The sequence below is a fragment of the Paroedura picta genome, chromosome 5 (assembly GCF_049243985.1).
Source record: "Paroedura picta isolate Pp20150507F chromosome 5, Ppicta_v3.0, whole genome shotgun sequence".
NCBI classification, from domain to species: Eukaryota; Metazoa; Chordata; class Lepidosauria; order Squamata; family Gekkonidae; genus Paroedura; species Paroedura picta.
In genome coordinates, this window is record NC_135373.1 from 27,602,352 (window position 1) to 27,617,439 (window position 15,088).

At 48.2% G+C, this 15,088-nt stretch overlaps 1 protein-coding gene across 2 annotated transcripts in view; it reads left to right on the forward strand.

Annotated features, from left to right (window-relative positions):
- LOC143839011 (uncharacterized) overlaps positions 1-14,778 on the forward strand; it is a 32,780-nt gene extending 18,002 nt beyond the window's left edge. For both annotated transcript variants that reach the window (XM_077340896.1, XM_077340897.1), the window contains 7 exons: positions 6,289-6,306; positions 7,179-7,196; positions 8,616-8,633; positions 10,010-10,027; positions 11,422-11,439; positions 12,834-12,851; positions 14,647-14,778. In XM_077340896.1, coding sequence (XP_077197011.1) covers positions 6,289-6,306; positions 7,179-7,196; positions 8,616-8,633; positions 10,010-10,027; positions 11,422-11,439; positions 12,834-12,851; positions 14,647-14,676 — 138 coding nt within the window. In that variant the 3' untranslated portion in view covers positions 14,677-14,778. The remainder of the gene's footprint in view (positions 1-6,288; positions 6,307-7,178; positions 7,197-8,615; positions 8,634-10,009; positions 10,028-11,421; positions 11,440-12,833; positions 12,852-14,646) is intronic.
- The last annotated feature ends 310 nt before the right edge of the window (positions 14,779-15,088 follow it).

Consider the following 15,088-nt stretch of genomic DNA (forward strand, 5'->3'; position numbering starts at 1 on the left):
ACGCCGGAGGAGCCGCGCCACTGCCGGGCGCCCCCGCAGCGTCAACGGCAGCCGCGGCAAACCGCGGCTGCTATTTGACTAGCAGGTGGCGACTGTTCCAGCAATGACACGACTCCTTGTTTGGCAAGTAAATGGCCGCAGCCGTTTATTGAACAAAACAACCCTCAACGTAGGGTTGGCCTTATGCTGGCAAGGGAGCCTGACCCCTACAGCCGTCCGGCTGTAACCTCGGACCGCGGCGCTCAGGCTCCACTCCTCGCTCCCAGCCGGGAGGATGGGACGCCTTCCGCCGCGGAACTCCTGGAAGCGGCAACACGGGACCCAAAGGGCGTCCGCCTCCATTGGTGTCCGCTCGCCGCTTGGCTCCCCGGGCCCCTGGCCTCCCAGCCGGGTAGGCCGCGCCCGGGTCCTAGCCGGTCTCCTTAATGAGACCCCACCTCAGGGAGTTCCACACGCAGGTGGACCTCCCTGCCAACAGGCTCCCTACCATGCATAACCGCCAAAAAACAGGCGAACTATGCCTGTTTCCGCCAACCCTGAACTAAACTGTTGCGCAACCCCTCCCGCACTGCGGTCAGCCACAGCTCACATCCCTTTTCGGACAGGTGAACCCCATCAGGCCGATACAGGGACGGGGCACGATAAGAAATGTCCGGGTGAGGCACGATGCCTCCCCCCAAAGCAAGCACCGTCTTCTTAGCTGCTTTGTTGACCTTCTGCTTGGCCCAGTTCACTCGATCATGACGAACTGCCGCCCTCCAAGCCAGTCTGTCCAGCAACTCGGACCACAGCAGCAGGGACTTTGGGAGGCGCTGTCGCAGGACTGTCAGATCCTCGGCAATGCACGCAATGAGCCGCCGGCCCGTCATCTCAGGTAAGTCATTCTCTCCGAGATGTATGACTAAGACATCCGGGGGTCCTGTCCGGTGAACCTCCTCTGCTACGAGCGGCAGCAAGGAGTTCCACTTGAGCCCCCGCCTCGTCCACCAGGCGATACGGCAGGTGTCCTCCAAACCGAGGTCCCGTCCCCAGCCGGTCGACTCAGCATAGCGGCCTGCCCAGAATGGTATACTGTGCCCGACAATGGCGACGGATGCTGCCGATGAAACACCTGAAAGAGCCAGATGTTAGTCAATCTGCCCCGGGCGGATGTATCCCTCATACGCCCGCGAGCGCCACCTCCCCAACCGCTGTATATCCCGGCTGCTCTTGCCCGCCAGGTATGCTTGCGTGGCGGCGCCTATCCGAAACGAATGGGATCCATACATGGACGCCCGGTATCCTCCGGCCGCGAGGCACCTACGGAGGACGGCGACAAACTGGTACCGCGAGAGGCAAGTCCCGTTCTGGTGAAGAAAAAGGGGGCCAGGGAGATGCGGACGAGCTTCGAGGTACCCGTCCAACGCCCTCAGCGGACAATCCAAAGACCCCGGCACCGACGGTAGGAAAACGTGTCGGCCAGCACCCCTTTGATCGGCCTTGGACTGACGCAGGAAGCACTGTACGCCATCCTCTCGTATGCACACGTCAACGGCTCGTAGACCCACGAAGGAAGCGGGTGTCCGGGAATCGGCCGCCAACTCACCCACCCTGAACGCCCCATGGAAGGCCGTGCAGAATGCCGCCTTGAACAGGCGCACCTCATAACTGGAACTGCACGCCCCCGAGAGACAGTCCAGAATGCGGACCAAGACCCGCTGCGTAATGGGGCGGCGACCATCCGGCTTGGGCGGGGCCTGTCTCCCCCAACCCTTCACGGCCTGCCGTGCCAGGAACGACTTGCCGGGATCCCAGGTGCCGGCCGCCTTGCTACAAAACGAAAGTGCGGACAGAGTCACGCGCAGGGTGCGATGAGACAAACCCCGCTCCTTCAAGTGAGCGAGGTAACGCAGGGCCGACTCCTCATCCATCGGCCACGCGGAGGCACGTCCCGCACGCCCTGCGAAGTCCAAGAAGCCAATCGCCGCTTGACGATATGCCCGCCGCGTGGAAGGTGCCACGGATGCCAGCACGCCGTCAAGGATCAGCCGACTCCAAGACTCCAAACCTCGGGCGGGCAACTCTCTGGAACCCTGGCCGCCCCCGGCGCCAGCCGACGAAACCTCTCGACCTGAAACCGGGAGAGAGCGTCGGCAAGCTCGTTAGTGACCCCCGGGACGTGGCGGGCCCTGAAGGTGCAGTTGCACACCAAGCAAGCCAAGACGAAGCGCCGGACCAGCCGCATCACCCTAGGTGAGCCGGAAGACTGCCTGTTGATGACGTACACGACTGCCAGATTGTCGCACAAAAACTCGACCCGCTTATCAGCGAAGTCCTCGCCCCATAACAGCACCGCTACCAGTATGGGGAAGAACTCCAGGAAGGTCATGTCGCGCAAAACCTCCGGAGGCCACCATGCAGGCCAGCGTTCCGCGCACCAGCGGCCGTTAAAGTACACACCGAAACCGCTGGCCCCGGCGGCATCGGATTGTACCTGTAGCAAGTCCTTGGGGGCGAACGGCGTTTGCCAAATCACCACCCCATTGAAACGCTCCAGGAACCGTGTCCACACCCTGAGGTCCTCCTTGATAGATTTGGTCACCCGGACGCGATGGAAAGGGCGGGACAAACCTCTCGTGGCGAAAGCCAGTCGAAAACAGAACGCCCTGCCAGGGGTCACCACCCTGCAGGCAAAATTGAGATGCCCAAGCAGGACCTGCACCTCCCTCAACGTGGCTTTCCGCTGCCCCAACATTTTTTCGAGCAACCCCTTAAGGGAGGCAATTTTCTCCTCCGGAAGCCTGGAGGTGCCCGCCACGGTGTCCAATTCGATACCTAGAAATGTAATCCGTGTAGCCGGGCCTTCGGTCTTCTCCCGAGCCAAAGGGACACCGAGTTCCCCCATCAGGGACTGGAACCGGCGCAACCGGGACTCGCACTCCGACGTGCCCCCCGCCCCGGCCATCAAAAAATCGTCCAAATAGTGAGATATCGCGTTGAAACGGCCCCTGACCCTCACCACCCACTCCAAGAAGGAACTGAAAGACTCAAACGCGGCGCAGGCGATGGAACAACCCATCGGCATGGCCTTGTCCACATACCATTGGTCCCGGAAACGGAACCCCAGCAGGCAGTAGTCATCTGGGTGGATGGGAAGGAGCCGGAACGCTGACTGGATGTCACATTTGGCGAGTAACGCCCCTCGGCCGCAGCTGCGAACCATAGCCACCGCCGAGTCAAACGAAGTGTACCGAACGGCACAAAGCTCCGGGGGGATTTGGTCGTTTACGGACCCGCCATGCGGGTAGGATAAGTGTTGGATGATTCGATACTCCCCCGGCGTTTTCTTTGGCACCACGCCGAGGGGAGAGATCCTCAAATTCGGCAGGGGCGGTGCGTCAAAGGGGCCCGCTATTCGCCCAGCCTCCCGCTCCTTGGCGAGCTTAGCTGCCACAACCTCCGGAAGCTCATGAGCGGACCGCAGGTTGCCGCTCACAGACGGCTCCCGCCGACCCTCGTAAGGGATCCGGAAACCTTCGGTGAACCCCTTCGCCAGGTAGACGGCAGACGCCTTGTCGGGGTAGTCCCGGAGCCATTCCACCAACGTGGCCAATTCGACAGGCGTGGGGGCCAGCTTCCCGAGTTGGGCCACCGGATCAGGCGGGCTTCTGAGCCGTGGAAGGCGCGCCGGTTCCCGATCCCCCGTCCTTCTTCCCGGAGGATCGGGTGCCGCGAAAGGGCTGACCCGAGGTCTGGGGCTGACTACAGGAAGCCATCGAATGACTCCCACCGCATGACTCACAGCGATGCTCGAACCTGCACCGCCGCCGCTTGCAGCCCCCTCTGTTGTAGTCCCAACACACCAAGCCACTGATTTTCTTGGGAGGGGGCGCGGCACTCGACCTCGGCCTCTCCTTCCGCTGCCGCGTGGGGGAACCAACTTGCACGATCCACGCATCATGAAGTTTCAAATCCCACCGGGTGGACGCGTTATGTGAAGCGAGCTCACGAAACTCCCTATCATAGGCGAAAGCCGCTTCTTCGCCCCCCCTCTCCCATGCCTGCAGCACCGTGTAGAGGTAGCGGCAAAGGTGCCAGCCCCTCTCGGGATAAGCCCCGCAAATGAGGCCGTGGTATTCGGTGAAACCTTTTAACCAATTCAACATGGACCTCTCGCAGGGCTGGGACTCGGCTTTATCCTTGTCCTTGCGACTGCCAGTGTCCGCCCCCTTGTTCCTGCCCCTGTCCAACTCAAACATGTCCACGAAGTATCCGTCGAGGGCCTTCTCCCGCAACTTTGCGGGGAGGTGGACCCCCGGCGGAGCTTCCCCGTCCTTAAACCAGCCCGGGGGTTCCCGCCGGCTCTCGCTAACGCCAGCCTCATCCAACAGGCGCTTTGTGGTCCGCCTCCGGCTTTTCATCCACGAGGGGATTCCGGGAACAAAGGCGGATTCAATCCAAAACCACCCATCATGGGTGGCACTGTCCCCGCCCTCCCTGGAAGACGACTCACCGGTGGACGGACTGTGCCGCGATGACCGCGGCTGCTATTTCTCACTGCTCATAGGACAGTCCCAACCTCCTCATGTACTTCTTAAAGCTACACAACAACTTTTACACTTTAAATAGATAAGGCTACACATTCCTCTTAGCTGCCATTTCCCGCCCTCCTTTTTAAAAGAGGACTGTCTCTCATACTTCTTTTTCATTTCTCTCAGCAGAGGAGTCAGTACAGCCAGTTGGGGCTTCAGCTCCTGACATAGTTTCGTTTCAGACGCCTTTCCTTTTTGAATCTCTCTGTTTAGGAGAGGATCACAAACAAAGAGACTCTAAAGTCCTGAAGAGAGGCCAAGACACATAGGCTGATCCTACACTGGCGATGATGCTTTGGATCATGGCTAGTGCATTGAGGCACTGTGTCCACACAGGGGACAGATTTCTGTGTTGGACCCTGTTTGACCTGGGTTTCTGTATCCCAACAAAACACCCTCCACCGAGTGGATTTTTTTAAAACAAATGCTGGAAGTTGGGATTACGTTAAAATGTAATCCCAACTCCCTGAAAATAAAAAAATGCCAAACTAGAATCCTAGTTTATGAATCCTGACAATGACCCATTATGCACGGGGGGAATAACGCACATTCGGGGTGGAATGGCGGCGACTAAAATCACCGATAACGCACGGAGCCGGCTGCGACCAGCTGCAGCTTCGGTGCATGCCGCCGAAAAAGCCGTGTCAGCGAAACACGGAAGAAAGCGCAGCTTCCGGGTGACCGGGGCGCAACCAGAAGCGGCGCCGGGATCGCCAAGTGCATAATCGATTACTCTGGGTTTTTGCCGCCGTCGCGTCCCCTCCCACGCATAACCGGCGTGCTTCGCGTCTTCCCCCTCTGCGTTTTCCATGTGACCCGAAATCGCCGTTTCGGCGGCCGTGCATAATGGGCCATAATGCAAACAATCCAGAGGGTTTTTTTTTTAAAAATATGCTTGACGTTGGTATTGCGTTACAATGTAATCCCACCTCCTTGCAAAGAATAATATGCCATTGGAGCCTGTGGTGCTACGAAGCTTCACAGAGCTGACTGGCGCATATTTTGCTTGCGGCAGCACATGGTAGCGAGGGAAGATCCAGCTTTCTCTTTCCACCTGTTCCGACGCTGCTGCCTACTTTGACAAAGGGAACACAGATAATATCCCTGTTCCCTTAAGACAGGACACTCGAGCCCTAAACTGATCCATGGCTGGGAGAGGGCCAGATCGACATAGACTTTATGAGGAAGTGGGGATTAGCCCGCAGCGATATGATCACCCGCCCGGCCTCTTCCCCTTGTGTGGATTTGGACAGACTGTTGAATTCCCGGGAAAAATATAGTCAAGAGGAATTAAGAGAGGTTCTCTTAATGACAAGAATCTTTCATGGAAGGGCCAAGAGAAGGTCCATGGAGGTGGAAAATCTTCCTTCAGAAATAAAAGTATATAGATTGGGGCCATGGATTTATCTTGAAATTCTCATTCTGGGAATATCACTAGGAATTGGTGGTTTGGGAAACCTGGGGAAAGCTTCATCTGCTAATTCCCTTTCTATGTGGTGGTGTCACGGAATATTTAAAATATGGTTACTAATGGTTTATATGAACTTTATTTTGTTCTACTAAATTATATTCCCAATAATTTCATATTAATATAATACCCATTTCTGCTTCTTATAAAGACCAAGGGAATAATTATACTTACTGAGATAAAGTAGATTCTTGGGTGTCTACAGGATAAAGCTGACACTAATGCATTTTCCCCTCTCATTATATCTAGAAAAAGGATAAGAAACCTGTGAGTATTTTAAATCCTTTGTAATTTTGCTCCATGATTCTTAATATTATTCTCTTTGTGGGCTAAATGATGGAGCCTGTTGTGCTACGAAGCTTTACAGAGCTGACTGGGGCATATTTTACTTGCAGTAGCACATGGTAGCAAGGGAGGATCCAGGCCTTCTCTTTCCACATGAGCCTGGACCAGCATGTCCAACTCTGCTGCCCACTTTGACAAAGGGAACACAGATAATATCCCTGTTCCCTTAAGACAGGGCACTGGAGCCCCAAACTGATCCATGGCTGGGTGAGGGCCAGGTCAGTATATACTATATGAGGAAGTGGGGATTAGCCCGCAGCCATATGATCACCCGCCTGGCTTTCTCCCCTTGTGTGGAATTGGACAGACTGTTGTATTCCCGGGAAAAATATAGTCGAGACGAATTAAGAGTGTTTCTCTTAATGACAAGAATCTTTCATGGAAGGGCCAAGAGAAGGTCCATGGAGGTGGAAGATATTCCTTCAGAAATAAAAGCATATAGATGGGGGTGTGTATTTATCCTGAAATTCTCATTCTGGGAATATTACTGGGAATTGGTGGTTTGGGAAAGCTGGGGAAAGCTTCATCTGCTAATTCCCTTCCTGTGTGGTGGTGTCACAGAATATTTAAAATATGGTTACTAATGGTTTATATGAACTTTATTGTGTTCTACTAAATTATATTCCCAATAATTTCATATGAATATAATACCTATTTCTGCTTCTTATAAAGACCTGCTTCTTATAAAGGTCTTATAAAGATCTTATAAAGATACTCATTGAGATCAAGTAGATTCTTGGGTGTCTACAGGATAAAGCTGCCACTAATGCATTTTCCCCTCTCATTATATCTAGAAAAAGGATAAGAAACCTGTGAGTATTTTAAATCCTTTGTAATTTTGCTCCATGATTCTTAATATTATTCTCTTTGGGGATTAAATGATGCCCGTCAGATTTTACCTAGTTTTGCACTTCTCACTCTACATAGTCCAGTCACATTGTTCTCAAGAGCTCCTTAACCAAACGCTACGCAACAGCAATTAAACTTTAAATAGAAAAAACATGGATTCCTCTTAGCCATTATTCCTCACCCCTCTTTTTCCAAGGAGGGTTGTCTTTTATACTTGTTTTTCATGTCTCTTGGTAGGGCAGAGCAGTCTTTTGGGGTCTCAACCCTTGCCATAAATTTATTTCTGATATTATTCCTTTCTCAATATCTCTGTTCAGAAGATGCTAGGAAATGACCTGAATTCCTAAAAGGAGCCCAAAAGACAGAGGCCAATTCCGCATTGGCGATGATGCGTTGGATCAAGGCTAGTGCATTGAGGCACTGTGTCCCTGAAGGGGACAGGAGGACCCTATTTGCCTTGCGTTTCTGAATCCGGACAAAGACACACATAACCTAGAGAGTTTTTTTTAAAGAAATGCTTGACGTTCGTATTGCGTTACAATGTAATCCCCCCTCCCTGCAGAGAATAATATGCCACATTGGAGCCTGTCGTGCTACGAAGCTTTACAGAGCTGACTGGGGCATATTTTGCTTGCAGTAGCACATGGTAGCAAAGGAGGATCCAGGCCTTCTCTTTCCACATGGGCCTGGACCAGCATGTCCAACTCTGCTGCCCACTTTGACAAAGGGAACACAGATAATATCCCTGTTCCCTTAAGACAGGGCACTGGAGCCCCAAACTGATCCATGGCTGGGTGAGGGCCAGGTCAGTATATACTGTATGAGGAAGTGGGGATTAGCCCGCAGCCATATGATCACCCACCCGGCTTTCTCCCCTTGTGTGGAATTGGACAGACTGTTGTATTCCCGGGAAAAATATAGTTGAGAGGAATTAAGAGTGTTTCTCTTAATGACAAGATTCATTCATGGACGGGCCAAGAGAAGGTCCATGGAGGTGGAAGATCTTCCTTCAGAAAAAAAAGCATATAGATGGGGGCCGTGTATTTATCCTGAAATTCTCATTCTGAGAATATCACTAGGAATTGGTGGTTTGGGAAACCTGGGGAAAGCTTCATCTGCTAATTCCCTTCCTGTGTGGTGGTGTCACAGAATATTTAAAATATGGTTACTACTGGTTTATATGAACTTTATTGTGTTCTACTAAATTATATTCCCAATAATTTCATATGAATATAATACCTATTTCTGCTTCTTATAAAGACCTGCTTCTTATAAAGGTCTTATAAAGATCTTATAAAGATACTCACTGAGATCAAGTAGATTCTTGGGTGTCTACAGGATAAAGCTGCCACTAATGCATTTTCCCCTCTCATTATATCTAGAAAAAGGATAAGAAACCTGTGAGTATTTTAAATCCTTTGTAATTTTGCTCCATGATTCTTAATATTATTCTCTTTGGGGACTAAATGATGCCCGTCAGATTTTACCTAGTTTTGCACTTCTCACTCTACATAGTCCAGTCACATTGTTCTCAAGAGCTCCTTAACCAAACGCTACGCAACAGCCATTACACTTTAAATAGAAAAAACACGGATTCCTCTTAACCATTATTACCCCCACCCTCTTTTTCCAAGGAGGGTTGACTTTTCTAATTCTTTTTCATTTCTCTTGGTAGAGCAGAGCAGTCTTTTGGGGTCTCAGCCCTTGCCATAGATTTATTTCTGATATTACTCCAGAAGATGATAGCAAATGAAATAAATTCCTAAAGGGTGGCAAAGAGACAGAGGCCAATTCCGCACTGGCGATGATGCGTTGGATCATGGCTAGTGCGTTGAGGCACTGAGTCCCTGAAGGGGACAGGAGGAGCCTATTTGCCTTGCGTTTCTGAATCCGGACAAAGACGCACATAACCTAGAGGGTTTTTTTTAAAGAATTGCTTGACGTTCGTATTGCGTTACAATGTAATCCCACCTCCCTTCAGAGAATAATATGCCACATTGGAGCCTGTCGTGCTACGAAGCTTTACAGAGCTGACTGGGGCATATTTTGCTTGCAGTAGCACATGGTAGCAAGGGAGGATCCAGGCCTTCTCTTTCCACATGGGCCTGGACCAGCATGTCCAACTCTGCTGCCCACTTTGACAAAGGGAACACAGATAATATCCCTGTTCCCTTAAGACAGGGCACTGGAGCCCCAAACTGATCCATGGCTGGGTGAGGGCCAGGTCAGTATATACTATATGAGGAAGTGGGGATTAGCCCGCAGCCATATGATCACCCACCCGGCTTTCTCCCCTTGTGTGGAATTGGACAGACTGTTGTATTCCCGGGAAAAATATAGTCGAGAGGAATTAAGAGTGTTTCTCTTAATAACAAGAATGTTTCATGGAAGGGCCAAGAGAAGGTCCATGGAGGTGGAAGATCTTCCTTCAGAAAAAAAAGCATATAGATGGGGGCCGTGTATTTATCCTGAAATTCTCATTCTGGAATATCACTAGGAATTGGTGGTTTGGGAAAGCTGGGGAAAGCTTCATCTGCTAATTCCCTTCCTATGTGGTGGTGTCACAGAATATTTAAAATATGGTTACTAATGGTTTATATGAACTTTATTGTGTTCTACTAAATTATATTCCCAATAATTTCATATGAATATAATACCCATTTCTGCTTCTTATAAAGACCAAGGGAATAATTATACTTACTGAGATCAAGTAGATTCTTGGGTGTCTACAGGATAAAACTGCCACTAATGCATTTTCCCCTCTCATTATATCTAGAAAAAGGATAAGAAACCTGTGAGTATTTTAAATCCTTTGTAATTTTGCTTCATGATTCTTAATATTATTCTCTTTGGGGACTAAATGATGCCCGTCAGATTATACCTAGTTTTGCACTTCTCACTCTATACAGTCCAGTCACATTGTTCTCAAGAGCTCCTTAACCAAACGCTACGCAACAGCCTTTAAACTTTAAATAGAAAAAACATGGATTCCTCTTAGCCATTATTCCCCCCCCTCTTTTTCCAAGGAGGGTTGTCTCTTATACTTGTTTTTCATTTCTCTTGGTATAGCAGTGCTGTCTTTTGGGGTCTCAGCCCTTCCAATAAATTCATTTCTGATATTATTCCTTTTTGAATATCTCTGTTCAGAAGATGATAGCAAATGAACTAAATTCCTAAAGGAAGGCAAAGAGAAAGAGGCCAATTCCGCATTGGTGATGATGCGTTGGATCATGGCTAGTGCATTGAGGCACTGTGTCCCTGAAGGGGACAAGTGGACCATATTTGCCTTGCGTTTCTGAATCCGGACAAAGACACACATAACCCAGAGGGTTTTTTTTAAAGAAATGCTTGACGTTCGTATTGCGTAATAATGTAATCCCACCTCCCTGCAGAGAATAATATGTCACATTGGAGCCTGTTGTGCTAGGAAGCTTTACAGAGCTGACTGGGGCATATTTTGCTTGCAGTAGCACATGGTAGCAAGGGAGGATCCAGGCCTTCTCTTTCCACATGGGCCTGGACCAGCATGTCCAACTCTGCTGCCCACTTTGACAAAGGGAACACAGATAATATCCCTGTTCCCTTAAGACAGGGCACTGGAGCCCCAAACTGATCCATGGCTGGGTGAGGGCCAGGTCAGTATATACTATATGAGGAAGTGGGGATTAGCCCGCAGCCATATGATCACCCGCCCGGCTTTCTCCCCTTGTGTGGAATTGGACAGACTGTTGTATTCCCGGGAAAAATATAGTCGAGAGGAATTAAGAGTGTTTCTCTTCATGACAAGAATCTTTCATGGAAGGGCCAAGAGAAGGTCCATGGAGGTGGAAAATCTTCCTTCAGAAAAAAAAGCATATAGATGGGGCCCATGTATTTATCCTGAAATTCTCATTCTGGGAATATCACTAGGAATTGGTGGTTTGGGAAAGCTGGGGAAAGCTTCATCTGCTAATTCCCTTCCTATGTGGTGCTGTCACAGAATATTTAAAATATGGTTACTAATGGTTTATATGAACTGCATTGTACTCTACTAAATTATATTCCCAATAATTTCATATGAATATAATACCCATTTCTGCTTCTTCTAAAGACCAAGGGAATAATTATACTTACTGAGATCAAGTAGATTCTTGGGTGTCTACAGGATAAAACTGCCACTAATGCATTTTTCCCTCTCATTATATCTAGAAAAAGGATAAGAAATCTGTGAGTATTTTAAATCCTTTGTAATTTTGCTCCATGATTCTTAATATTATTCTCTTTGGGGACTAAATTATGCCCATCAGATTTTACCTAGTTGTGCACTTCTCACTCTACACAGTCCAGTCACATCCTTCTCATGAGCTCCTTAACCAAATCGTACGCACCCACCATTACAATTTAAATAGAAAAAACATGGATTCCTCTTAGCCATTATTCCCCCCACCCTCTTTTTCCAAGGAGGGTTGTCTCTTATAATTCTTTTTCATTTCTCTTGGTAGAGCATTGCAGTATTTGGGGTCTCAGCCCTTCCCATAAATTAATTTCTGATATTATTCCTTTTTGAATTTCTCTGTTCAGAAGATGATAGCAAATGAACTAAATGCCTAAAGGAAGGCAAAGAGAAAGAGGCCAATTCCGCACTGGCAATGATGCGTTGGGTCATGGCTAGTGCATTGAGGCACTGTCTCCCTGGAGGGGACAGGTTTCAGTGGTGGACCCTATTTGTCTTGCGTTTCTGAATCCGGACAAAGACGTACACAACCCGGAGGGCTTTTTAAAAAGAAATTGTTGACTTTGGTATTGCGTTACAATGTAATCCTACCTCCCTATAAATAATAATATGTAAAGAATAATATTGGAGCCTGTGGTGCTATGAAGTTTCACAGAGCTGACTGGCGCATATTTTGCTTGCGGTAGCACATGGTAGCAAGGGAGGATCCAGGCCTTCTCTTTCGACATGGGCCTGTACCGGCATGGCTGACACTGCTGCCCACTTTGACAAAAGGAACACAGATAATATCCCTATTACCTTAAGACAGGGCACTGGAGCCCTAAAATTATCCATGCCTGGGAGAGGTCCAGGTCAGCATAGACTTTATGAGGAAGTGGGGTTTAGCCTACAGCCATACAATCACCCGCCCATCCTTTTCTCCTTGTGTGTAATTGGACAGGCTGTTGTATTCTGAGTAGAAATAAATTCAAGAGAAATTAAGAGAGTTTCTCTTAATAACAGGAATTTTCCATGGAAGGACTAAGTGAAGGTCCATGGAGTGGATGATCTTCTTTCAGAAAAAGGCATATAGATGGGGGCGGTGTATATATCCTGAAATTCTCATTCTGAGAATATCGCTAGGAATTGGTGGTTTGGGAAAGTTGGGGAAAGCTTCATCAGCTATTTCCCTTTCTATGGTGGTGTTGCAGAATATTTAAAATATGGTTACTGCATTGTGTTGCACTGTATTATTTTCCGATTAATTTCATTAAAATATAAGATCCATTTCCACTTCTAATAAAGACCAAGAGAATAATAATACTTACTGAGATCGTATAGCTTCTTGGGCATCTGTTTACAGTTTAAAGCTGCCACTAATTCATTTTCTCCCTCTTATTATATCTAGAAAAAGGAAAACGGATCTGTGAGTATTTTAAATCTGTTGTGTTTTTACTCCAAGATGCTTAATATTTTTCTCTTTGTGGGCAAAATGATGCCCATCAGACTTTACCTAGTTTTGCACTTCTCACTCTACACAGTCCAGTCACATCCTTCTCAAGAGCTCCTTAACCAAATGCTACACAACAGCCATTACACTTTAAATAGAAAAAACACGGATTCCTTTTAGCCATTATTACCCCCACCCTCTTTTTCCAAGGAGGGTTGACTTTTATAGTTGTTTTTCATTTCTCTCGGTAGAGCAGAGCAGTCTTTTGGGGTCTCAGCCCTTGCCATAAATTCATTTCTGATATTATTCCTTTCTGAATATCTCTGTTCAGAAGATGATAGGAAATGACCTAAATTCCTAAAAAGAGCCAAAAAGACAGAGGCCAATTCCACATGATGCATTGGATCATGGCTAGTGCATTGAGGCAGTGTGTCTCTGAAGGGGACAGGTTTCAGTGGTGGACCCTATTTGCCTTGCGTTTCTGAATCCGGACAATGACGTACACAACCCGGAGAGTTTTTTTTTAAAAACTGATTGATGTTCGTATTGCGTTACAATGTAATCCCACCTCCCTGCAAAGAATAATATGCCACGTTGGACCCTGTTGTGCTACGAAACTTCACAGAGCTGACTGGGGCATATTTTGTTTGCAGTAGCACATGGTAGCAAGGGAGGATTCAGGCCTTCTCTTTCCACATGGGCCGATGCTGCTGCCCACTACAGGTATATTATCTGTGCTCCCCTTGTCACAGATAATATCCCTGTTCCCTTAAGACGGGGCACTGGAGCCCTAAACTGATCCGTGGCTGGGTGAGGGCCAAATCAGCATAGACTTTATGAGGAAGTGGGGATTAGCCCGCAGCCATATGATCCCCCGCCTGGCCTTTTCCCCTTATGTGGAATTGGACACATTTCCACATAATGGTCCCTGGCCCTAAAGAAGTCCGCCTGGTCTTGACCAGGGCCAGAGCATTCTCTGTCCTGGCCCCCACCTGGTGGAACGAGCTCCCGGAGGAGATCAGGGCCCTGACGGAGCTTAAACAGTTCCGCAGGGCCTGCAAAAAGGAGCTCCTCTGCCAGGCATTTGGTTGAGACCAGGCACAACCAACAGCGAATGAAGGGCTCCCGCTCCCCCCCCCTGCTCCTCTCCCTTCCTCCCAGAACTCCACCAGAGCGCTCTGGACCTGTTGTGGTCTTGTACCGTTCCATCGTTATATTATTTTATTATATTGTTATACTGTTACATTCTGTTATATGGTTACAACCACTGTTATTAATTACTGTATGTTTTAACGAAGACTGTTTCATGTATCGTTGACTAGTTTTAATGTAAACCGCCCTGAGCCTTCGGGGAGGGCGGTATATAAATCTAAATAAATAAATAATAAGTGAAGGTCCATTGAGATGGATGATCTTCCTTCAGAAAAAGGCATATGGATGGGGGCCGGGTATATAACCTGAAATTCTCATTCTGAGAATATCACTAGGAATTGGTGGTTTGGGAAAGCCGGGGAAACCTTCATCAGCTAATTCACGTTCTATGTGGTGGTGTTACAGAATATTTAAAATATGGTTACCAATGCTTTATATGAACTCCACTGTGTTGTACTGAATTATTTTCCCATTAATTTCATATGAATATAAAACCCATTTCCGCTGCTAATAAAGACCAAGAGAATAATAATAAGTACTGAGATCAGGTAGCTTCTTGGGTATCTGTCTGCAGTATAAATTTGCCACTAATGCATTTCCCCTCTCTTATCATATCTAGAAACTGCCAGTGGAAACTGTGAGTATTTGAAATCTGTTGTGGTTTTGCTCGATGATTCTTAATATTTTTCTCTCTGGGGGCAAAATGATGCCTGTCAGACTTTACCTAGTTTTGCACTTCTCACTCTACACAGTCCAGTCACATCCTTTTCAAGAGCTCCTTAACGAAATGCTACAAAACAGCCATTACACTTTAAATAGAAAAAACACGGATTCCTCTTAGCCATTATTCCCCCCACCCTCTTTTTCCAATGAGGGTTGTCTTTTATAATTCTTTTTCATTTCTCTTAGTAGAGCAGAGCAGTCTTTTGGGGTCTCAGCCCTTGCCATAGATTTATTTCTGATATTGACGCACACAACCCGGAGGTTTTTTAAAGAAAAAACTCAACAATCTTTACACTGTAAATAGATGAAGCCAGGAACTCAGCTTAGCTGCCATTCCT